The sequence below is a fragment of the Eurosta solidaginis genome, chromosome 4 (genome assembly GCF_040869045.1).
Source record: "Eurosta solidaginis isolate ZX-2024a chromosome 4, ASM4086904v1, whole genome shotgun sequence".
Classification (NCBI taxonomy): Eukaryota; Metazoa; Arthropoda; class Insecta; order Diptera; family Tephritidae; genus Eurosta; species Eurosta solidaginis.
This window is the reverse complement of record NC_090322.1, coordinates 146,972,513-146,998,491: the sequence shown is the minus strand read 5'-3', so window position 1 is coordinate 146,998,491 and position 25,979 is coordinate 146,972,513. Positions and strand designations below refer to the sequence as shown.

The 25,979-nt window shown below is 37.2% G+C and overlaps 2 protein-coding genes across 8 annotated transcripts in view; one reads left to right on the top strand and one right to left on the bottom strand.

The window, feature by feature from the left end:
* The window catches only part of Evi5 (ecotropic viral integration site 5), a 242,695-nt gene that overhangs the window by 80,077 nt on the left and 136,639 nt on the right, over nucleotides 1-25,979 (bottom strand). The window contains exon 1 of one of the 3 annotated variants that reach the window (XM_067783303.1): nucleotides 367-386. The exons of the other annotated variants lie outside the window; for them this stretch is intronic. The gene's annotated coding sequence lies outside the window, so the exon portion shown is untranslated. Of the gene's footprint in view, nucleotides 1-366; nucleotides 387-25,979 lie in introns of those variants that run through there. 3 annotated transcript variants of the gene reach the window in all.
* On the top strand, nucleotides 13,509-25,042 carry Sk1 (Sphingosine kinase 1). Of its 5 annotated transcripts, none has more exons than XM_067783292.1 (4): nucleotides 13,509-13,677; nucleotides 15,643-15,837; nucleotides 15,895-15,997; nucleotides 22,669-25,042. In XM_067783292.1, exon 4 carries the CDS (start codon nucleotides 22,774-22,776, stop codon nucleotides 24,799-24,801), a length of 2,028 nt encoding a protein of 675 aa, XP_067639393.1. In that variant the 5' UTR covers nucleotides 13,509-13,677; nucleotides 15,643-15,837; nucleotides 15,895-15,997; nucleotides 22,669-22,773; the 3' UTR covers nucleotides 24,802-25,042. The 5 variants fall into 5 exon arrangements, with proteins under 5 accessions (XP_067639393.1, XP_067639394.1, XP_067639397.1 ...); XM_067783293.1 differs by having other exon boundaries at nucleotides 15,882-15,997; XM_067783296.1 differs by lacking the exons at nucleotides 15,643-15,837; nucleotides 15,895-15,997 and adding an exon at nucleotides 22,163-22,330.

Here is a 25,979-nt window from a genome sequence, read left to right as displayed (position 1 = left end):
GAAGGAAAAATGACAGTGATGATTGCGTACGCCGAAACCGGTTCGTCTCCAAACAAAATTTGACAAGGGATCACGAAAAATCGTTCTAATATACATACATCAATTATCCACCCTGTTGGAAAATCAACAAAATAAAACATATCAAAATGTTTAACTTTAATAATCAAACATGTTTTTTTACTCACTACAGTTTTAAATATTTTGAATTAAACATTTCTTTGAAATCAGTATCGACAATCCAGCCAAATAACCGTGTAACTGAAAAAGAGCGGAAATAGCCGGATTGTGGATAGCTACCGAATACTCGACACAAAACTACAAAGAACAAATGCGTGAAAAAGGTATAAAAACGTAAGCGAAACTCACAGTAGCATTTTAGTTTGTAAACTGTTTGGATTTATTTGAAACCAAAAAATCTTTTCAATAATTTTTTATTGTTGTACTAACGCGTACTGTGAAATGTTATTACTATTCCTTTATGTAATATGCATTGTTTATTTATTGCCGTAAAATAATATTATTATCTGATAATTGTTAGCTTTATTGTTAAGCTGCATTATTAAATGTTATTAAACTTAACTTTATAACCGTCAACAAAAGTCTGTTTATATTGCGTGCGTGAGTGTTTTTGTACAAACACCGCCTATTGCGAATGGCTTTAAAAACCATATAAATCATGTAAGAAAGCCTAAGTTCGGATGAGACCGAACATAATACACTCAGCTGTACGCTTGAAACGCTGTTGTTCTTTGCTTTGTGTGGTTACAAGTGTTATAAGGCTGCGCAATTATACATATGTGACCTGGCCTATGAAAAGGTGGCTTATGACTCAAAAAAGCAATTGCGAGAAACAGATGTTAAAGGTAAACAATGCATTTCTTCAGTTGCTTAGTAGTTTTTCTTTTGCATTATGAACAGTCATGCCCAAAAGGCAAAGCACAAACCAGTTTCTGACCGATATTTTGGCTCCATTGCCATCGAAAAAAATGCTATCAACAAAATCTGAGGATGCTTCAGCAACCACCAAAGTGGCATCGAAGGAACCAAAGGCTTCATCGTCTTTAATTTATGCTCTTCTTTCTTTACATTTTTAGTAAACTTCTGAGCAAGTTAGGACTTTCTAGTTTTCACCACGTGAAGAGCGTCTCAAAAACTATCGAAACCAGAAAAAAAGTAGAAAAAATGTTTTTGAGTCATAAGCCACCTTTTCATAGACCGGGTCACATATATGGTTCCATTCTGAACTTATGTTCATTCAAAAGATGCAAAAAGGATACAGAGGCTACCACTTATGACATTGAGCGGATGAAAATGCAGTTTAACAGATGTAGCTACGAAAAAAATGTTTAAGCCAAATTTCGTTCGGATTGGTAGATTTTTGTTCGACTTATGGCATTAAAAGTATTTTGGAAAGGAGTGGGTCATGCCCATTTTTAAAATTTGTCTAAGTTTTTTTCTTAGCTCAACCATACCATTACTGAGGCAGAATATCAATCAAATGTAGTTAAGTACCATAGAGTTATTGCAAACTTTGTTAAGACTAGGCCTTTAGCAGAAGTGAGGTCTTTAAAGGATTTTGATTATCTTCATTCGGTCTATATAATTTGGCAAGGATAGTGTCTCTGCCGGTATCTTTAACGGCTTTTGATTTACGGCTTGATAAACTTCCAAATTTTCTTCTTCTTCTTTTCTTTTTTCACCGTGGTGTGAGGGTAGCGTGCTCCGCCTATCACGCCGTATGCCCTGGGTTCAACTCCTGGGCAAAGCAACATCAAAATTTTAGAAATAAGATTTTTCAATTAGAAGAAAATTTTTCTAAGCGGGGTCGCCCCTCGGCAGTGTCTGGCAAGCGCTCCGATTGTATTTCTGCCATGAAAAGCTCTCAGTGAAAACTCATCTGCCTTGCAGATGCCGTTCGGAGTCGGCATAAAACATGTAGGTCCCGTTCGGCCAATTTGTAGGGAAAAATCAAGAGGAGCACGACGCAAATTGGAAGAGAAGCTCGGCCTTAGATCTCTTCGGAGGTTATCGCGCCTTATATTTATTTTATTTTTAAATGTTGAGATATTGACGCCCATATTCAGCAATTTTTGGAGTTTATATTTTGCTTCATAAAACCAATCCACCTACCAAATTTCATTAGCTTAGCGGTATTCGTTTTTGAATTACCTCATTTTTTCCATCTTTCTAAATTTTCGATATCGAAAAAGTGGGCGTGGTTATCGTCCGATTTAGCTAATTTTTAATACCAATATATTCTGGGTCCAGATAAGCCCGTTTACCGAATTTGGTAAGGATATCTCAATATTTGCTCAAGTTATCGTGTTAAGGGACCGACAGACGGACAGATGGACGGAAGGACATACATAGCTAAATCAATTTTTTTTTCGATACGGCTGATTTTGATAATGATATCCGTCCAGTAAAAAGACGCTCGCGGTTCTCAAATCAATCCCGAGATGGTGCTGCTAGTACCTTAATGGTGATTGGACCGTAATGTGCCAGAATAATGTCCGGCAAAGACAATCAACATCAATACATCTCTCCAAAACCTTCGGGGAGTTTCCTTATCGCTACTGGAAGAAAAAGAGGAAGATCGGAAGGGGCTCGATTTAGAAATTTCTTATAAGATATTGAAACTCTTTGCTATGTAAAATTCAATCCATCAAGCATTCATTGCGTTAGAAAGGACAGTTTCTTTAAGTGTCATGGTAAGAGTTTTAATGCGAAAAGCAAAAGTTTTTATGGAGGAGATTAAATATTTCATAACGAATCTGCTCAAGTGGGATTTATATTAATTTTAAGCCTGAGCTTCTGTTCCAATTGTCAAACCACTGCTGAGGGCCTACCTCATTTTATTTATATACTACAGCGGCTTTCATTCATTATCTTCGAATAAATCTACAATCACAATTATGACGGCATGGACGAAGTATTGCAAAATAACGGTACTCAAGAAATGGTCAGCTGTGTCTTTATTTGTCAGGTTGGTAGACTCTTTCGTACTGCCATTAATGTAGATAAACTACCATATCTACGTTAATGGCAGAGTCTACCAAACATCCAGAGGAAGACACTCCCTCTCTCCCTTGACTATAATTTTCTCACAATAATCAACATATCTGCTTAAAATTCTCGACTACACCAAAAGTACTGCTCACATGCACTCAGAGAAAGACGCCGTTCTAAAATCCACCACCACCGGACTCAATTCAAGCTTTTCATGTTCTTACTTTTTTGTTGTTGAAAAACGAACGACCTGTTCTCAAAACAACAACCTTGTTCTTGAACGGACAACCATTTTCTTGAAAAGAGAAGGCTGGTGTTAAAATATGAACAAATGTTCCATTAATGAGAACAAATGTTCTATTAATGAGAACAAATGTTCTATTAATGAGAACAAATGTTCTTTTAATGAGAACAATGTTCTCAAATTAAGATCAAGAAAAAAGAAACGGTATAATTAGTGTGTACTACAATGTTAAATACAACATTTGGCACAAGCCATCAAGCAGTTGTAGTGGCCCAGCGGTTATGATGTTGAGGTTGCGATCGTGTGGCGCGAGTTCTATCACCGTCAAACTCTGAAGTTTTTTAAAACTATTTTTTTATATTCTATTTTTTAACTCTTATTTTTCGTTGAGTTCCATTCACATATGCACAGGTAATTCTCAATCTTTTGTATGCAATGTTTTAAATATATATTCAGATTGCACCATCAAATAAGAATTTCTCAATAAGAAAAAAATATGAAAAAATGCATATTATGGGTTTTTTCTAAACTTTTGGAATTTTAATAATAATTTTTTTGTTATTAATATTTTTTATTAATGACAAATAATTATTTATTAATAAAAAAATAAATAAATGGTACCTTCCCACTCCCACCAATGATTAAGCACAAACCGTTCTTGAATTGAGACCGAAAACTGTTAAATCGACCACAAATCGTTCTCGAAGCGTAAGAACGAAAAATCTTAAATCTAGCCCAAGTAGTTTTTGAAACGAGCACAGAAGGTTCACACATCAACACCAAAGTGGTCATAAAATACGAACGGTGTGCTTGGAAAAACTGTTCTTAAAACAAGCCCATCGGTCACGAGTTAAGAAAAAACGTTCTTAACAGACTCTGGTCAACGAATGTTCTTAATTTTGAACTTGTTTCGTTCGTTTTAGAACATTTGTTTCTCGAGTGTGGTAGATCAATTAAAATGTATTTGACGTTAGTCTTATTACACTGCGGAACAAATTTTCACTTTTCAAAATTTTCCAAGGAAATTTTTATCACATTGGATGTCATTTTGTGTGCTGATTTCATAAATCATTTTATTTTTTTGTAACAGCTCTAGTTTTCGAGATATTTTCGACTACCAGAAAACTTATCCCACAGGAGTAGAAACAAAAAATGCAACAATTTACACAAGTTAACCTCAATTTTTTTTATACTTCATTTATTATTTGCCTTTGTTATTTCATTTTAAACTATTGGTTTTTGTATTTGTTGTTTCATTTAAGGAAAATAGTTTAAAATGAAAATGAAATTGAAGTGTGCGTCTTTCGCTTTTACACTTTTCAATTACTGTTCGATCGTATTGGCTTTGACTAAGAGCATTTATTGTGTTTTCTTATAACATCTCCAAATTTTTTCATGATTTTTATTTTAAAATTAATACAATTAATTCGGATTCTAACAATGGCTACAAAAAGACGGCGTTGTTTGAATGATGCAAATAGATAGATAGATTTCACCTGGACATTCGTGTTATGGAACAGCGATACCAAGGAAGATGGGACACGCATATGATGGCCGATTACTGATGGAGTCTTTGTCGGGATCTTGAACAAGACCCACAGGCAAGAAAGTCTTATAAAAGACAATTTTGTGCTGATACGCGGTAAATCATTAAAATTAAGTATGGACAAATTCTCATTTTTGTAAGAATTTAACACCTATACGAAAATTAACAAGTAAGGAAGGCTAAGTTCGGGTGTAACCGAACATTACATACTCAGTTGAGAGCTATGGAGACAAAATAAGGAAAATCAATCTGGGGTAACCCTGGAATGTGGTTGTATAACATGTGTATCAAATGAAAGGTATTAAAGAGTATTTTAAGAGAGAGTAGGTCATAGTTCTATGTATGGACGCCATTTAGGGATTTCGCCATAAAGGTGGACCAGGGCTGACTCTAGAATTTGTTTGTACGATACGGGTATCAAATGAAAGGTGCTACTGAGCATTTTAAGAGGGAGTGGGCCTTAGGTCTATCGGTGGACGCCTTTTCGAGATGTCCCCATTAAGGTGGACCAGGGGTGACTCTAGAATGTGTTTGTACGATATGGGTATCAAATGAAAGGTGGTAATGAGTATTTTAAAAGGGAATGGGCTTTAGTTCTATAGGTGAACGCCTTTTCGAGAAATCGCCATAAAGGTGGACCAGGGGTGACTCTAGAATATGTTTGTAAGATATGGGTATCAAATGAAAGCTGTTAATGAGTATTTTGAAAAGGAGTGATCCTTAGTTCCATAGGTGGACGCCGTTTCGAGATATCGCCATAAAGGTGGACCAGGGGTGTCTCTAGAATGTGTTTGTACGATATGGAAATCAAATGAAAGGTGTTGCTGAGCATTTTAGAGTGGGCATTAGGTCTATAGGTGGACGCCTTTTCGAGATATCGCCATTAGGGTGGGCCAGGGGTGACTCTAGAATGTTTGTACAATATGGGTATCAAACGAAAGGTATTACTGAGCATTTTAAGAGGGAGTGGGCATTAGGTCTATAGGTGGACGCCTTTTCGAAATGTCGCCATTAGAGTGGGCCAGGGGTGACTCTAGAATGTGTTTGTATGATATGGGTATCAAATGAAAGATGGTAATGAGTATTTTAAAAGGGAGTAATCCTTAGTTCTATAGGTGGACGCTTTTCGAGATATCGCCATTAAGGTGGACCAAGGGACACTCTAGAATGTTTGTACGATATGGGTATCAAACGAAGGGTGTTACTGAGCATTTTAAGAGGGAGTGGGCATGAGGTCTATAGGTGGACGCCTTTTCGAGATATCGTCATTAGGGTGGGCCAGGGGTGACTCTAGAATGTGTTTGTACGATATGGGCATCAAACGAAAGGTGTTACTGAGCATTTTAAGAGGGAGTGGGCATTAGGTCTATAGGTGGACGCCCTTTCGAGATATCGCCGTTAGGGTGGGCCAGGGGTGACTCTAGAATGTTTGTACGATATGGGTATCAGAACAAAGGTGTTACTGAGCATTTTAAGAGGGAGTGGGCATTAGGTCTATAGGTGGACGCCTTTTCGAGATATCGCCATTAGGGTGGGCCAGGGGTGACTCTAGAATGTGTTTGTACGATATGGGTATCAAATGAAAGGTGGTAAGGAGTATTTTAAAAGGGAGTAACCCTTAGTTCTATAGGTGGACGCCTTTTCGAGATATCGCCATAAAGGTGGACCAAGGGTGACTCTAGAATGTTTGTACGATATGGGTATCAAACGAAAGGTGTTACTGAGCATTTTAAGAGGGAGTCGGAATTAGGTCTATAGGTGGACGCATTTTCGAGATATCGCCATTAGGGTGGGCCAGGTGTGACTCTAGAATGTTTGTACGATATGGGTATCAAACGAAAGGTGTTACTGAGCATTTTAAGAGGGAGTGGGCATTAGGACTATAGGTGGACGCCTTTTCGAGATATCGCCATTAGGGTGGGCCAGGGGTGACTCTAGAATGTTTGTACGATATGGGTATCAAACGAAAGGTGTTACTGAGCATTTTAAGAGGGAGTGGACATTAGGTCTATAGGTGGACGCCTTTTCGAGATATCGCCATTAGGGTGGGCCAGGGGTGACTCTTGAATGTTTGTACGATATGGGTATCAAACGAAAGGTGTTACTGAGCATTTTAAGAGGGAGTGGACATTAGGTCTATAGGTGGACGCCTTTTCGAGATATCGCCATTAGGGTGGGACAGTGGTGACTCTAGTATGTGTTTGTACGATATGGATATCAAATTAAAGGTATTAATGAGGGTTTTAAAAGCGAGTGGCCCTTAGATGTATATGTGAAGGCGTTCTCGCGATATCGACCAAATTTTGACCAGGTGATCCAGAAATACATCTGTCGGGACTCTTAATTTATTTATATATGCAATACCACTAACAGTATTCCTGCCAAGAGTCCAAGGGCTGTTGATTTCGCCTTGTAGAACTTTTTCATTTCCTTCTACTTAATATGGTAGGTGTCACACCCATTTTACAAAGTTTTTTCCAAAGTTATATTTTGCGTCAATAAACCAATCCAGTTACCATGTTTCATCCCTTTTTTCGTATTTGGTATAGAATTATGGCATTTTTTTCATTTTTCGTAATTTTCGATATCGATAAAGTGGGCGTGGTTATGGTCGGATTTCGGCCATTTTTTATACCAAGATAAGGTGAGTTCAGATAAGTACGTGGGCTAAGTTTAGTAAAGATATATCGGATTTTGCTCAAGTTATTGTGTTAACGGTCGAGCGGAAGGACAGACGGTGGACTGTGTATAAAAACTGGTCGTGGCTTCCACCGATTTCGCCCATTTTCACAGAGAACAGTTACCGTGATAGAATCTATGCTCCTACCGAATTTGATAAGAATTGGTAAATTTTTGTTCGACTTATGGCTATAAAAGTATTCTAGACAAACTAAATGAAAATGGGCGGAGCCACGCCCATTTTGAAATTTTCTTTTAGTTTTGTATTTTGTTGCATCATATCATTACTTGAGTTGAATTTTGACTTAATTTACTTATATACAGTAAAGATATTAAATTTTTTGTTAAAATTTGAATTTAAAAAAATTTTTTTTTAAAAAGTGGGCGTGTTCTTCATCCAATTTTGCTAATTTTTATTTAGCACATATACAGTAATAGTAGTAACGTTCCTGCCAAATTTCATCATGATATCTGCAACGACTGCCAAATTACAGCTTGCAAAACTTTTAAATTACCTTCTTGTTAAAGTGGGCGTTGCCACGCCCATTGTCCAAAATCTTACTAATTTTCTATTCTGCGTCATAACCTCAACCCATCTACCAAGTTTCGTCGCTTTATCTGTCTTTTGTAATGAATTATCGCACTTTTTCGGTTTTTCGAAATTTTCGATATCGAAAAAGTGGGCGTGGTTATAGTCCGGTATCGTTCATTTTAAATAGCGATCTGAGATGAGCGCTCAGGAACCTACATACCAAATTTCATCAAGATACCTCAAAATTTACTCAAGTTATCGTGTTAACGGACGGACGGACGGACGGACGGACGGACATGGCTCAATCAAATTTTTTTTCGATCCTGATTATTTTGATATATGGAAGTCTATATCTATCTCGATTCCTTTATATATGTACAACCAACCGTTATCCAATCAAACTTAATATACTCTGTGAGCTCTGCTCAACTGAGTATAAAAACTAGAGCTGTTAGAAAGAAGCAAATCATTTTTTCGTAATCAGCACCCTTACATTGACTTAAAACGACTAAAAAAAAGTCTGGAAAATTTTTCACTGTTGACCAGTGTTATTTATGGTTGTAGATATGTCACCATGCTGCCACCTTGTATGGTTCCGCCATGATTTGACGTTAGTCTAGATCCCGCTTATAGACACTCATTACAGCTACAAAAACAAATATCATCACTTTTTTTTTACTCAAACGTACAAGTTCTTACCCTACAAAAAATGTGATTAGTCCAGGATGTATCCGGGATGAGTCGCAAAGGAGTATTCGACCAATGCCAGTTTTGATCTCTTTGTATGAGTTGAACTGTTCCCTTTTGTTTGATAATGTCCTATGAAGAGACTAATTGTACCCATTTATACCCGAAAGAGATCGATAAGACCCATCCCCTTTTATACCCATATGGGCCTTATGAAGACTAGTCCCTTTTCGTTCAATAAGGACTCAAATAGGGCACAGTCGCATTTTTCATGGCAGAAACAGAATCGAAAGGTTTGCCAAGCCACCAAATTTATTTGATGTAAGTTGACCGCCCGATTTTTAAAAAGGAATAAAAAATACTCTCCGAAAATTTAACCCTAACTCCGGCGTAGTCGTTAAGTCCTAGTAATTTAGGTTCGGTATAGGGCTCCGCGTTTTTATACTCAGCTGAGCAGAGCTCACAGAGTATATTAACTTTGTTCGCATAACAATAATCCGTAACGGCATAAACTAATCGAGATAGATATAGACTTCTATATATCAAAATGATCTGGGCGAAAAAAGAATTTCATTTAGCCATGTCCGTCCGCCCGTCCGTCCGTAAACACGATAACTTGAGTAAATTTTGAGCTATCTTGATAAAATTTGGTACGTAGGTTCCTGGGCACCATCTCAGATCGCTATTTAAAACGAACGAAATCGGACCATAACCACGCCCACTTTTTCGATATCGAAAATTTCGAAAAACCGAAAAAATGCGATAATTCATTACCAAAGACGGCTAAAGCGATAAAACTTGGTAGGTGGATTGACCTTATGACACAGAATAGAAAATTAGTAAAATTTTGACACCGCCCACTTTTAAAAGAAGGTAATTTCAAAGTTTTGCAAGCTGTAATTTGGCAGTCGTTGAAGATATCATGATGAAATTTGGCAGGAACTTTACTCCTATTACTATATGTGTGCTAAGGAAAAATTAGCAAAATCGGATTACGAACACGCCCACTTTAAAAAAAAATGTTTTTTCAAAGTCAAATTTTAACAAAAAATTTAATATCTTTACAGTATATAAGTAAATTATGTCAACATTCAACTCCAGTAATGATATGGTGCAACAAAATACAAAACTAAAAGAAAATTTCAGAATGGGCGTGGCTACGCCCTTTTTCATTTAATTCGTCTAGAATACTTTTAATGTCATAAATCGAACAAAAATTTACCAATCCTTTTGAAATTTGGTAGGACCATAGATTTTATGACGTTAACTGTTTTCTGTGAAAATGGACGAAATCGGTTGAAGCCACGCCCAGTTTTTATACACAGTCGTCCGTTTGTCCTTCCGCTCGGCCCTTAACACGATAACTTGAGCAAAAATCGACATATCTTTACTAAACTTAGTTCACGTACTTATCTGAACTCACTTTATCTTCGTATAAAAAATGGCCGAAATCCAACTATGACCACGCCCACTTTTTCGATATGGAAAATTACGAAAAATTAAAAAAAATGTCATAATTCTATACCAAATATGAAAAAAGAGATGAAACATGGTAATTGGATTGGTTTATTGACTTTAGAAAAAAACTTTGTAAAATGGGTGTGACACCTACCATATTAAGTAGAAGAAAATGACAAAAGTTCTGCAGGGCAAAATCAAACGCCCTTGGAATCTTGGCAGGAATACTGTTCCTGGTATTACATATATAAATAAATTAGCGGTACCCGACGGATGATGTTCTGGGTCACCCTTGTCCACATTTTGGTCGATATCGCGAAAACGCCTTCACATATACAACTACGGGCCACTCCCTTTTAGAACCCTGTTGTTGTTGTAGCGATAAGGTTGCTCCGCGAAGGCTTTGGGGAGTGTTATCGATGTGATGGTCCTTTGCCGGATACAGATCCGGTACGCTGGTAAAACAGCACCATTAAGGTGCTAGCCCGACCATCTCGGGAACGATTTATATGACCACGTTAAACCTTCAGGCCGTCCCTCGCCCCCCCCCCCCCCACCCTCAACTTCCATGAGGAGCCTGGGGTCGCCAGAGCCTCGTCTGTTAGTGAAACAGGATTCCCGGCGGATAGGTGTGGTTGACAATGGGGTTTGGAGAAGCTATATATTGCGCTGGCAACCTGAAGGGTTGCGCTACACAACCCCTTTAATCTGGTATTTTAGTCGCCTCTTACGACAGGCATACCTACCGCGGGTATATTCTGACCCCCTAACCCTCTGGGGAGCTTTTAAAACCCTCATTAATACCTTTAATTTGATACCCATATCGTACAAACACATTCTAGAGTCACCCCTGGTCCACCCTTATGGTGAAAGCTCGAAAAGGCGTCCACCTATAGAACTAAGGCCCACTCCCTTTTAAAATACTCATTAACACCTTTAATTTGATACCCATATCGTACAACACATATTCTAGAGTCACCCCTGGTCCACCTTTATGCCGATATCCTGAAATGGCGTCCACCTATAGAACTATGGCCCACTCGCTTTTAAAATACTCTTTAATACCTTCCATTTGAAACCCATGCCATACAAACACATTCCAGGGTTACCCTAGGTTAATTTTGCTAAATGGTGATTTTCCCTTATTTTGTCTCCAAAGCTCTCAGCTGAGTATGTAATGTTCGGTTACACCCGAACTTAGCCTACCTTACTTGTTCTTAAATAATTCGATTCAATCCCGTGTAATCTTTTTTATTTTACTCATTTTGTTGCCGGTTTTTTTTTTTTTTTTTCTTATAATGGGATACATAGATTTCAAACTGACTAATCTACACTGTACCCGAAAGGGACAAAAGGGGATAAATTATGCACAAATGTAGACAAAAGAGATCAATCGGAGCCCAATCTTTTTACGGATTAATCGCATAATTTTTTGCAGAGTATATTTAGGTTGATAACAATTGCGATACGCAAAAACGCTCAAATTTCAATACTAATACATATGTACCTACTGTGTACGTATGTATGTACATATGTCTGGTGGAGAATAAACAATATTAAAACAATGTCGGCGATGATCGATACAGGTGCCCAACTCGCAAAAAATTTGGTTGATTTGAAAGAGAATAACGCCATTAGAGCGTACATTTAGTATATACAAATGAGCAACTGATAAAAGGGTGTCTAGTAAGAGCAGATTGATCTGAATGGAATTGAGCTGGTGTGGAAAATTAATTAAATAATAGAGCTCAAGGTCAAACATGACGAAACAACAATTTATGCAATGATTTTAAAAATAAATAAAAGTTTTTTTCTCAGTTAAAATTTTAAAAATTTTACTAGAAATAAGGCAACCAACAAATTTTTTGCCTATAGTTCCGTTTCGAAGGACGCTACTTCCCACTCTCAAGAGCATTGCTTTGCTAGCCATTTTCACAGCTAGATGTTGCTTTGTGAGATATCAGCTAACCAATCGATTATATTGGGTTTATCTATAGCATTATGACTGTGTGCACAAAATTTCATGATCTTATTCCCTTCATGGGAAGAGTTGCGCCACAGCACGTCTTTTTCGGAACAATGGGCACTTTCAACAAACGCAACTCTTGACCAGTCGTTGAGTGATACTTTATGAACGCAACCTTGAGTATTTTGATCCACTCAACGGCTAGAATTGTTCGTCAAATTACTGAGCAGAAATGTAAGAAGTATAGTTAAACTAATGGCATGTGTCCAATGAGTTGACTCTTAAAAGTAAACTTTATATAAAAAAATCAAACCCTAAGACAGAAGAATAAGCATTAAGTTGAGAAACTGTTCTCCTTAGGGAACCATTCATCGCGTAAAGAGTTCTAGCAACACCTATGTAAAACAACTTGCTACAGCGAAGAGCACGAGAGGCTAAAAGTGAAAATACATATTTCCAAATAAAACAACATCAACTTTGGATTAGGTTAGGTTAAATTGAACTGACGGGTCTGTAAGGAGTTCACATAGACTGAATGAGTTCGTAGTGTTACCAGAAGTTTGTTTAACGACCAAACTGAAAAACCAGGACCTATGTTATACAATTACTGCGTTTTCTTGGCAAATACTAGAATCTTTCTTGGACTTATACCACTTGCTGCTTCGAGATCTGACAGTTGTGTCACTCCTAAAAGCTGGAGTCTTGGCCTGACAAGCACAGGGCACGAGCACAAAACGTGTTCGATCGGTTTCTTCTCCAACCCACATTTCTTACATCTGCTATCACTGACAAAGCCTTATTTAAAGGCATGTGACACCAGAAGACGTTCAGAACAGCTCCGCGCTTTGGTCCACGCCTTTTCCGCTTGGTCGATCATGTGCAACTTTCGCCTACTCTCAATATCGCCCAATTTAATTGGGTACGGAGAAAGCGTCGAGAGAGGCGCCCTTTTTAGCTAGTTCATGCGCTTTTTCATTCCCACCTATTCGTATATGCCCTAGGACCCAATATAGATGTATGCTTCTCTCTATCCTGATTCCTTCCAGGGATTTCTTACATTCTAATACACTTTTGGATACTGAGATATGCGAGATTATTGCTTTAATTGCCGCTTGGCTGATAGGTTTCCAAAATTGATGTAAGTTTTTAAATTTGACAGTTCTTCAGAAGCAGAGTTAGCCGAAAAGTTAATACAATGTTTAATTGTATAAATAACTGTTGATCCTACAGCTCTGTACAAGATAAGATAAACAACAGTAAATCGCACCAAATGAATAACCCTTTACTAGCTGAGCTCTCATCAAACATTATGAGCGCACAAATTGTGTACAATGAAATAAGAAAATATGACAAATAAAAAGTTATTAGTAAACAAAAAATTACGGAGCTTTATATTAGCACAAAGCGTTGAACGAATAGCACGTTGGGAATATAAACGCGCTTTACACGAATATCGACGATTACACAAACTTAAGACAAAAGACGAAGGAGAACTGGTTGGCGTATTAGGAAGTGAAGATCGCAGAGGAAGAAATGTGAAAACAGTAAAAGTACAGGTGTGTGAATATAACAATTAGTAATGGAGTAAAATGAAAACAAAACTAAACAAAGAAGAACTTAAACAACAAAGAAAATTTAAAGCTGTAAAGCGAACAGTTTTCGCGTAAAGTAGCGCGTAAATCTACAAAAAACCAAACAAAAAAACCCAGACACAGTTAAAGGCAGCGATTTAGTTTAGCACCCCCCGAGTTCGGGGTTAAACTTGGTATCAAATGAAAGAGGGAGTTCTCCCGATCACAAATATATATAACTTAAAGTGCGCAGACTTATAGTTTACGAGTTATTTGATGTTAAAGTTTGCAAATTTAGCAAATTTCTATAGCACTCTCACTTACAATTTACACATCTTTCAAAACCTTTATGCTCATAAATATCTATATAAATTGGCGACGATACACTTAAATTTCATTTTAGTATATTTCACATATAATTCTTGCATTGTTTTTACTTAATTTAAATGTTTTTATTAAATAAATCGCGCTTTTGTAGCAACATTCACATTTATGTATGTATATATTTTATCGATGACATTACAAAGCTGTGCTGCCACATCAACAAAGAAAAAACAAATATAAATATTTACGTGCCACCTTTCAGTTAATAAAGAAAAAGGAAAATATATATGTTTACTACTATGCGGAAGGACAACACCGCCACGGTTATACCACACACCCGGACTTGGCATGGCGTAGCCCAGGGTTATTTTAAATAAGCGCGGCCGAAGGCCGCCTACGCGGAAAGCTGTTCTACGCAGAATTACTGTGCATGGCGCAGCCGGTGTTGGATCGGCTAACATAACAATAAACATAAGAGTTATAAGGTAATATGCGGAAGGAAATCACCGTGGCGGCAGCCACGGTTATACCACACACCCGGACTTGGCATGGCGTAGCCCAGGGTTACTTTAAATAAGCGCGGCCGAAGGCCGCCTACGCGGAAAGGTGTTCTACGCAGAATTACTGTGCATGGCGCAGCCGGTGTTGGATCGGCAAACATAACAATAAACAAAAGAGTTATAAGGTAATATGCGGAAGGACATCACCGTGGCGGTAGCCACGGTTATACCACACACCCGGACTTGGCATGGCGTAGCCCAGGGTTATTTCAAATAAGCGCGGCCGAAGGCCGCCTACGCGGAAAGGTGTTCTACGCAGAATTACTGTGCATGGCGCAGCCGGTGTTGGATCGGCTAACATAACAATAAACATAAGAGTTATAAGGTAATATGCGGAAGGACATCACCGTGGCGGTAGCCACGGTTATACCACACACCCGGACTTGGCATGGCGTAGCCCAGGGTTATTTTAAATAAGCGCGGCCGAAGGCCGCCTACGCGGAAAGGTGTTCTACGCAGAATTACTGTGCATGGCGCAGCCGTTGTTGGATCGGCTAACATAACAATAAACATAAGAGTTATAAGGTAATATCAGCTCGTTCACGAATGCAAAAAAGAGCTTTTTCCAATTTTTGGTAAATAAAGACTAGAAAAGTTAAAGATATATATACATCAGATGAAAGATATTTTTATAAGTTATTTTTCGATTCTGCACTTGTTCCGTTTTTTAGATTTGGCAGCACAGCTTTGTAATGTCATCAATAAAATATATACATACATAAATGTGAATGTTGCTACAAAAGCGCGATTGATTTAATAAAAACTTTTATATTAAGTAAAAACAATGCAAGAATTATATGTGAAATATACTAAAATTAAATTTAAGTGTATCGTTGCCAATTTATATAGATATTTATGTGCATAAAGGTTTTGAAAGATGTGTAAATTGTAAGTGAAAGTGCTATAGAAATTTGCTAAATTTGCAAACTTTAACATCAAATAACTCGTAAACTATAAGTCTGCGCACTTTAAGTTATATATATTTGTGATCGGGAGAACTCCCTCTTTCATTTGATACCAAGTTTAACCCCGAACTCGGGGGGTGCTATTCTAAAATTTTCCCCAGTTAAACACCGCTACACGTTTTGGTGGCGTTTGCGGCGCTCTTGGACAAACTAGAAATAGGCAAACTATCAACGAAGACGGTTATCGATCACCAATACGCGAACATTGTAATAAAGGGATATAGATAATATTTTATTTGAATCGATTAGATATTGTGGCTGTGTGGTAAAAAAAATTACACTAAAAAAGCGAAAACGTAAGTAAACTTAAATGAAATGCGGATAATCATAATAAAAGTAGAATTTAATCACAGAAATAAGCCATTGGCTATCAGCGGCGATTTCCAAATGAGAAACGTAAACTAGCAGTGAATAGCAGCAAGTAAAGAAATTGTTTGATGGAGTTAAAGAAAAATAGTAAGTAAATTAGTAAAAAGATGAAAAAAAAATTCTTTTAGTCACAAATTTAACTTAAAAAGATTAAGCCAGCAAATAAAAATAAAAACTTAGATATTAAAATAAAGAATTTTCGAAAAAAAGACTAAAAATTTCACAAAAAAATTTAACCTTGGCAAAGAAATGTAAACTAAACATTTATAATGTAAAAGAAGAAGTAAACACGGGCAAATAAAAATATTATATGAAAAAAAATTATAAATATATCGATATGTAAACTAAATTAAAACTAATCAACTAAGAGTCACTCTAGCTCAACTTCGATATGTACTTAAAAGCACAGCCTTGCCTAGATGCTTTGCTGTATTCCGACATACACCGACGGTTCTAGGAAAAGCGGCAGGGTTGGTGGTGGAGTCTATTCAAGGAACCCAGACCTTGTTGAGCTGAAAGAACGGTTTTTAAATAGGCCAGGTTAGGATTAAGTGTCTGCTCGAGAGCACACCTAGACCAGTGACACTAGGTTGTGATACCACAAAAGACAACATTACCCTTCTTCTTCGAACTATTCTGCGCACGTAATAAATGCTACCAGGTGCATGATGTAATACTCAACGACCTGCAGCAGATTAACCAGAAAAGCTCACAGAAAGCGCTTCCGCTTAGTGCTGAGAAGTTGCAGATGAGGTGAACCAGCATTTCAAATCTAAATTTATCAAATCTAAAAAAAAAATTATAAAATTTCAATGATGACAAAATTTAAAATAAAATAATGTTTAAAAACATATTTGTAAAATAATGTTAATAGTGTTAAAATATTTGTTAAAACAGACGCTTATAAAAAAAAAAATAATTGCAAATTTTGAACTAAGAATTAACAAGTAAGGAAAGCTAAGTTCGGGTGTAACCGAACATTACATACTCAGCTGAGAGCTTTGGAGACAAAATAAGGGAAAATCACCATGTAGGAAAATTGACCTAGGGTAACCCTGGAATGTGTTTGTATGACATGGCTACCAAATGGAAGGTATTAAAGAGTATTTTAAAAGGGAGTGGGCCATAGTTCTATAGGTGGACGCCATTTCGGGATATCGCCATAAAGGTGGACCAGGGGTGACTCTAGAATGCGTTTGTACGATATGGGTATCAAATGAGAGGTGTAAATGGGTATTTTAAAAGGGAGTGGGCCATAGTTCTATAGGTGGACGCCATTTCGGGATATCGCTATAAAGGTGGACCAGGGGTGACTCTAGAATGCGTTTGTACGATATGGGTATCAAATGAAAGGTGTTAATGAGTATTTTAAAAGGGAGTGGGCCATAGTTCTATAGGTGGACGCCATTTCGGGATATCGCTATAAAGGTGGACCAGGGGTGACTCTAGAATGCGTTTGTACGATATGGGTATCAAATGAGAGGTGTAAATGGGTATTTTAAAAGGGAGTGGGCCATAGTTCTATAGGTGGACGCCATTTCGGGATATCGCTATAAAGGTGGACCAGGGGTGACTCTAGAATGCGTTTGTACGATATGGGTATCAAATGAAAGGTGTTAATGAGTATTTTAAAATGAAGTGGGACTTAGTTCTATGGGTGGGCGCCTTTTCGAGATATCGCCATCAAGGTGGACCAGGAGTGACTCTAGAATATGTTTGTACGATATGGGTATCAAACTAAAGGTATTAATGAGGGTTTTAAAAGGGAGTGGCCCTTAGTTGTATATGTGAAGGCGTTTTCGAGATATCGACCAAAATGTGGACCAGGGTGACCCAAAACATCATCTGTCGGGTACTGCTAATTTATTTATATATGTAATACGACGAACAGTATTCCTGCCAAGACTCCAAGTGCTTTTGATTTCGCCCTGCAAAACTTTTTAATTTTCTTCTACTTAATATGGTAGGTGTCACAGCAATTTTACAAAGTTTTTTCTAAAGCTAAATTTTGCGTCAATAAACCAATCCAATTACCATGTTTCATCCCTTTTATTCATATTTGGTATATAATTATGGCATTTTTTTCATTTTTTGTAATTTTCGATATGGAAAAAGTGGGCGTGTTCATAGTCGGATTTCGGCCATTTTTTATAACAAGATAAAGTGAGTTCAGATAAGTATGTGAACTAAGTTTAGTAAATATATATATCAATTTTTGCTAAGGTTATCGTGTTAACGGCCGAACGGAAGGACAGACGGTAGACTGTATATAAAACCTGGGCGTGGTTTCAACCGATTTCGCCCATTTTCACAGAAAACAGTTATCCTCATAGAATCTATGCCCCTACCAAATTTCACGAGGATTGGTAAATTTTTGTTCGACTTATGGCATTAAAAGTATTCTAGACGAATTAAATGAAAAAGGGCGGAGCCACGCCTATTCTGAAATTTTCTTTTAGTTTTGTATTTTGTTGCACCATATCATTACTGGAGTTGAATGTTGACATAATTTACTTATATACTGTAAAGATATTAAATTTTTTGTTAAAATTTGACTTTGAAAAAACATTTTTTTTTAAAGTGGGCGTGTTCGTAATCCGATTTTGCTAATTTTTCCTTAGCACACATATAGTAATAGGAGTAAAGTTCCTGCCAAATTTCATCATGATATCTTCAACGACTGCCAAATTACAGCTTGCAAAACTTCTAAATTACCTTCTTTTAAAAGTGGGCGGTGCCACGCCCATTGCCCAAAATTTTACTAGTTTTCTATTCTGCGTCATAAGTTCAACTCACCTACCAAGTTTCATCGCTTTATCCGTCTTTGGTAATTAATTATCACACTTTTTCGATTTTTCGAAATTTTCGATATCGAAAAAGTGGGCGTGGTTGTAGTCCGATTTCGTCCATTTTAAATAGCGATCTGAAATGAGTGCCCAGGAACCTACCTACATACCAAATTTCATCAAGATATCGTGTTAACGGACAGACGGACGGACATGGCTCAATCAAATTTTTTTTCGATTCTGATGATTTTGATATATGTTTTTGAATTTTTAGTAAAAATGCAAAAAAATATTAATTTTTAAATTTGTTGAAAACATAAAATTTCAAATTAAATGTTAGAATTGAAAAATATAAGGTGGGAAATTGAAAATAAAAGTTAGTATTGAAAAATATAGGGTGAAAATAAAAACATCTATACAAAAAACTTAAATTTGCAAACAAGAAATAACAAGTAAATATTCAAAAAAAAAATTAATATTATACATTTTTTTAAATATTAAAACTCAGAATTAAAAATAAAAATCGCACTATCAAAAGAAACAAAAAATATAAAGCAATGACATAAACAAGAATTTGAAACTTTTAAATTTGGTGAAGAGAAAAATGTTCGTCACTAAAAGTTTTAATTAGATGTTGAATTTAAGGCGAAAGATTAAAAATAAAAACTTAAAATCACGAAAATTAGCAAAGGAGAACTAAAAACCAAATATTTAAAAATTTTGAAACATAAAATTTTAATTCAAAAGTATTAAATTTAGTTCGGGTGTAACCGAACATTACATACTCAGTTGAGAGCTATGGTGACAACATAAGGGAAAATAACCATGTAGGAAAATGAACCGAGGGAAACCGTGGAATGTGTTTGTATGACATGTGTATCAAATGAACGACATTAAAGAGTATTTTATGAGGGAGTGGGCCATAGTTCTATAGGTGGACGCCATTTAAGGATATCGCCATAAAGGTGGACCAGGGGTGACTCTAGAATGTGTTTGTATGATATGGGTATCAAATTAAAGGTATTAATGAGGGTTTTAAAAGGGAGTGGTGGTTGTTGTATAGGTGGTCGCCGCCTTTTCGAGATATCGCCATAAAGGTGGACCAGGGGTGACTCTAGAATTTGTTTGTACAATATGGGTATCAAACGAATGGTGTTAATGGGTATTTTAAAATGGAGTGGGCCTTAGTTCTATAGGTGGACGCCGTTTCGAAATATCGCCATAAAGGTGGACCAGGGGTGACTCTAGAATGTGTTTGTACGATATGGGTATCAAATTAAAGGTATTAATGAGGGTTTTAAAAGGGAGTGGTGGTTGTTGTATAGGTAGGTGGTCGCATTTTCGATATATCGCCATAAAGGTGGGCCAGGGGACACCCTAGAATTTTTTTGTACAATATGGGTACCAAAAGAAAGGTGTTAATGAGTATTTTAAAAGGGAGTAATCCTTAGTTCCATAGGTGGACGCCGTTTCGAGATATCGCCATAAAGGTGGAGCAGGGCTGACCCTAGAATTTGTTTGTACAATATGGGTATCAAAAGAAAGGTGTTAATGAGTATTTTAAAAGGGAGTAATCCTTAGTTCCATAGGTGGACGCCGTTTCGAGATACCGCCATAAAGGTGGACCAGGGTGACTCTAGAATTCGTTTGTGCAATATGGGTATCAAACGAAAGGTGTTAATGAGTATTTTAAAAGGGAGAGGGCCTTCGTTCTATAGGTGTTCGCCTTTTCGAGATATCGCCATAAAGCTGGACCAGGGGTGACTCTAGAATGTGTTTGTACGATATGGGTATCAAATTAAAGGTATTAATGAGAGTTTTAAAAGGGAGTGGTAGTAGTTGTATATGTGAGGGCGTTTTCCAGATATCGACCAAAATGTGGACCAAGGTGACCCAGAATATCATCTGTTGGATACCGCTAATTTATTTATATATGTAATACCTGCCACGATTTTAAGGGTTTTTTATTTCGCACTGCAGAACTTTTTCATTTTCTTCTACTTAATATGGTAGGTGTCACAACCATTTTATAAAGTTTTTTCTAAAGTTATATTTCGCGTCAATAAACCAATCCAATTACCTCACCATGTTTCATCCCTTTTTTCGTATTTGGTATAGAATTATGGAATTTTTTTAATTTTTCGTAATTTTCGATATCGAAAAAGTGGGCGTGGTCATCGTCGGATTTTTCATACCAAGATAAAGTGAGTTCAAGTAAGTACGTGAACTAAGTTCATTAAAGATATATCGATTTTTGCTCAAGTTATCGTGTTAACGGCCATGCGGAAGGACAGACGAACGACTGTGTATAAAAACTGGGCGTGGCATCAACCGATTTCGCCCGTTTTCACAGAAAACAGTTAACATCATAAAATCTATGCCCCTATCAAAAGGATTGGTTAATTTTTGTTCGACTTATGGCGTTAAAAGTATCCTAGACAAATTAAATGAAAAAGGGCGGAGCCACGCCCATTTTGAAATTTTCTTTTATTTTTGTATTTTGTTGCACCATATCATTACTGGAGTTGAATGTTGACATAATTTACTTATATACTGTGAAGATATTAAATTTTTTGTTAAAATTTTACTTTAAAAAAAATTTTTTTTACAAGTGGGCGTGGTCCTTCTCCGATTTTGCTAATTTTTATTAGGCGTACATATAGTAATAGGAGTAACGTCCCTGCCAAATTTCATCATGATATCTTCAACGACTGACAAATTACAGCTTGCAAAACTTCTAAATTACCTTCTTTTAAAAGTGGGCGGTGCCACGCCCATTGTCCAAAATTTTACTAGTTTTCTATTCTGCGTCATAAATTCAACTCATCTACCAAGTTTCGTCGCTTTATCTGTCTTTGGTAATGAATTATCGCACTTTTTCGGTTTTTCGAAATTTTCGATAACGAAAAAGTGGGCGTGGTTATAGTCCGCTATCATTCATTTTAAATAGCGATCTGAGATGAGTGCTCAGGAACCTACATACCAAATTTCATCAAGATACCTCAAAATTTACTCAAGTTATCGTGTTAACGGACGGACGGACGGACGGACGGACGGACATGGCTCAATCAATTTTTTTTCGATCCTGATTATTTTGATATATGGAAGTCTATATCTATCTCGATTCCTTTATATATGTACAACCAACCGTTATCCAATCAAACTTAATATACTCTGTGAGCTCTGCTCAACTGAGTATAAAAAATTTAAATCACAAGTCTCAAAATTATTAGACCGAAAGAAAAAAGATGGTAAAATCAACCGAATTACGCAAACAACTGTTGAATCAACGTCGCATAAATTGTTTATTCTGTTTCAACAGACGAATAAAAAAACACCAATTCATCAAATATAAACCACAGTTCTGTTAAAAAGAAATACAAATTTGCAGAACGATCTCGATCAGCCATTATTTAAATTAAGAAAAAAAACTTTTTTCTAAGGATTTTGATATTGCTTTTTCCAGGCCTTGAACACAGGATTTTTGGCGTGGTAGGCTTAGCACGCTACCATCAAAACACGGTGACCGCCTGGCTCTTCTCTGTTAACTTACAACTATTAATGTCACCAATGAAATCTGTTACAATAACAGATTTTCGTCCACGTTAGAATAACAGTGGCTGTTGTTGTGAGCGTAAGTTTGTTTTTCAAATTAGCTGTTGCATTTCCGTAACATTGACAGTTATACGCTGTTGAAATAACCAATGAAATCAGTTCTTTCAACAGAAAAATCAGTTAAATTGATTGATATCACTATCATTTTTACAGAATATTGTTAGCTTTAGACCAACGGTTTTTCTTCTATTGAAATAACTAAACTCAAGAACAAGAAACCTGATTTATTGATTTTACTAGGTTCATTTCTTTCGGTGTATGTGAAAATAAAATCTAAATATTAATAAAAAAAGTATGTACATATAATTAAAAAAATTGTAAATTAAATTTAAATCAATTAATATTCTCTTACAATAGATTGCATTAACACTGGTGCCAAAGCTTTAACCCATCGCAAGGCAAACCGCCTTTATCACGCACCAAACACTCTCATTGCCAAATACAAAAAACTAACAAGGACGCATGCGAACCAAGAAATTCCCAAAACGTTCATTAAACTTTTGCCCCAGCATAATGGACCCTTGTCGCAATCTATCATTGGATCTACCAGATACAAACTTCGTTTACGATGACACTGCTGTAGGTAGCACAGCAGGCACACCGCTAGCACCAGCAGCACCCAGTACACCGAAAATCTCTCCAACTGGCACCATTGAATTAAGGGAACATTTCTACATCAATAATAACAAACAGAAACCCCCGCTGCATGTTGAATTCGTACTAAATTCCGATGGTATTTTTCTACGCAGTGATACCGACGAAAAAGATCAAATCTCCGAACAACGTATACGCATGGAAGATATAATTGGAAGTAGTTGTGGACCGTTGCTTAAGAAGTCGCAACACGGCGGCGCCTTGGCCTCATGCCGACGCATAGAAGACGAGTCAGAGGCAGAACGTGCATTGCACAAAGAAACTAACGCCTATTTGCATATTTATGCATATGTGAAAAGTGGTGATAGAAGTGCGAATACAAGTGCAATGAGCGGACATCGTAAGCGTATTGTGCGTATTTTGCGTTTTCGTTCATACGATACATACGAAGAGAATTTAAAGGTTGCCGAACGTTGGCATCATGCCATACGTATTAATCAAGCCACGCTCAAGAATCAATTGAGTGAGAAATCTTTGTTGATATTTTTAAATCCCAAGTCAGGTTCGGGTAAGGGACGTGATATGTTTCATAAACAAGTAGCGCCTGTGCTGAAAGAAGCCGATGTGCCATATGAATTGCATGTGACAGCACACTCGAATTATGCGCGCGAATATGTGCATAAGCATAATGATCTTTTGAAATATTATAGTGGTATTGTGGTTGCGTCGGGAGATGGTCTCTTCTATGAAGTACTCAATGGCATAATGGAACGTGAAGATTGGCGCGCTGTAACACGTCGTTTGCCTATGGGCATTATACCATGCGGTTCGGGTAATGGTTTGGCGCGTAGCGTGGCATATTTGTATAATGAATCGTATGAGCCGAAGCCTATTTTATATGCCACATTAACGTGCATCGCTGGTCGAGTGGCGCCTATGGATGTTGTGCGCGTGGATACGGGTAGGGATGGTAAATGCGTTGAAATGTATTCATTTCTCTCAGTCGGTTGGGGCCTCATAGCTGATGTTGATATCGAAAGTGAATCTTTGCGTTCGATTGGTGCTTCACGCTTCACTGTCTGGGCTATACGTCGCTTAATTTCTTTGCGCACTTATCGCGGCAAGCTCTCATATATACGTTGTGAACGCAAAAATGCTCGTAAACAATTTAGGTCGCACATTTCAACCTCGTCGGAACATCGCTTGCCACCGGAAATGCAAGAATTTTATGACATACCTCAACCACCAGCCGATGCTAAAGATGATAATTTCGCTGCAGCTGGTAATTTAGCGAAAGATGATGATTTCGTTGATGCTATATCGCTGGATCGTGCTAGTTTACGTTCGCATACCGACAGTTGGCATTCAGCAGTCTCTAAACAAACAGCATACTTTTCAATTGCCAATCAAAGCTTACGTTCTCGTCGCAGCATACAAAGTCGTTTGGAATCGATTAATTTGGAATATGAAAGTCATCGTCCACCCTCTACGATACCATCACTCGATAAACCACTCTCTACAGATGAGTGGTACAGTGAGGAGGGTGATTTTGTTATGGTTCATGCTGCCTATACAACACATCTGTCGACAGATTGTTTTTTCGTTCCAGATTCGCGTCTCAATGACGGCATAATCTATTTAGTCATAATACGCGCTGGTGTAAGTCGCCCACAGCTATTGCAATTTCTAATGGCCATGAGTTCGGGTACACACTTGCCAAGGGTACCGAATCGCTTTATTGAGGTGGTGCCGGTGCGCGCATTTCGCATTGAACCTTGCACCGATAAGGAGGGTATTATGGCAGTGGATGGTGAACGTGTGGATTATGGCCCAATACAAGGTGAAGTATTAGCAGGTCTGATAAATATTATGGTGCCAAACGGAAATGCGATTTAATAGTGCTAAATAATTTTTAACCGTACTCAGTACCACTAGTAGTCGAAATAATGTCGATTTTAAAGTGTATTAATGAAGTAATTTGACAGATATTCGATTGAACTAAATGTTAGTACTTCCGTAGTCCGAACTGATTGCAAATTCGATATATTTTCGTCTATGAGTTGACTGAATATTCATTTATGCTATTGTAAATATCTTTATAGTTTTTTAGTGAAAATATATGAATTTCAATATTTTATTTGTCGCTTCTTCCTTTTTACTTAGCTTCACAGTCTGGACGATTTCGGCCGAGTGCAATGAACAGTCGAATTCCAAAATAAAAACGTTGCCTTAAATATTTTCCTACTCGATAGCTGGTTTTTATTGCAAAAGCTGATAAGAGAGATAATCAAAAGCCCTCTAAGTCTATACCAGCGGTGGGCAATTGTCGCTGCGGTTCAAGTTGATATTAAAACAAGTAAGGAAGGCTAAGTTCGGGTGTAACCGAACATTACATACTCAGTTGAGAGCTGTGGAGACAAAGTAAGGGAAAATCACCATGTTGTAAAAAGAACCTAGGATAACCCTGGAATGTGTTTGTATGACATGTGTAGCAAATGGAAGGTATTAAAGAGTCTTTTAAGAGGAAGTGGGCCATAGTTCTATAGATGGACGCCATTTAGGGATATCGCCATAAAGGTGGACCAGGCCTGACTCTAGAATTTGTTTGTACGATATGGGTATCAAATGAAATGTGTTAATGATAATTTTAAAAGGGAGTGGGCCTAAGTTCTATAGGTGGACGCATTTTCGAGATATCGCCATAAAGGTGGACCAGGGGTGACTCTAGAATTTATTTTGTACGATATGGGTATCAAATGAAAGGTGTTAATGAGTATTTTAAGAGGGCGTGGGCCTAAGTTCTATAGATGGACGCCTTTTCGATATATCGCCATAAAGATGGACCAGGGGTGACTCTAGAATTTGTTTGTACTATATGGGTATCAAATGAAAGGTGTTAATGAGTATTTTAAGAGGGCGTGGGCCTTAGTTCTATATGTGGTCGCCTTTTCGAGATATCGCCATAAAGGTGGACCAGGGGTGACTCTAGAATTTGTTTGTACGATATGAGTATCAAATGAAAGGTGTTAATGAGTATTTTAAAAGGGAGTGGGCCTTAGTTCTATAGGTGGACG

Bases quoted from the DNA above. Each gene is read 5' to 3' on its own strand.
- Sk1 (XM_067783294.1), top strand. From the start codon at position 22,774: ATGCGAACCAAGAAATTCCCAAAACGTTCATTAAACTTTTGCCCCAGC.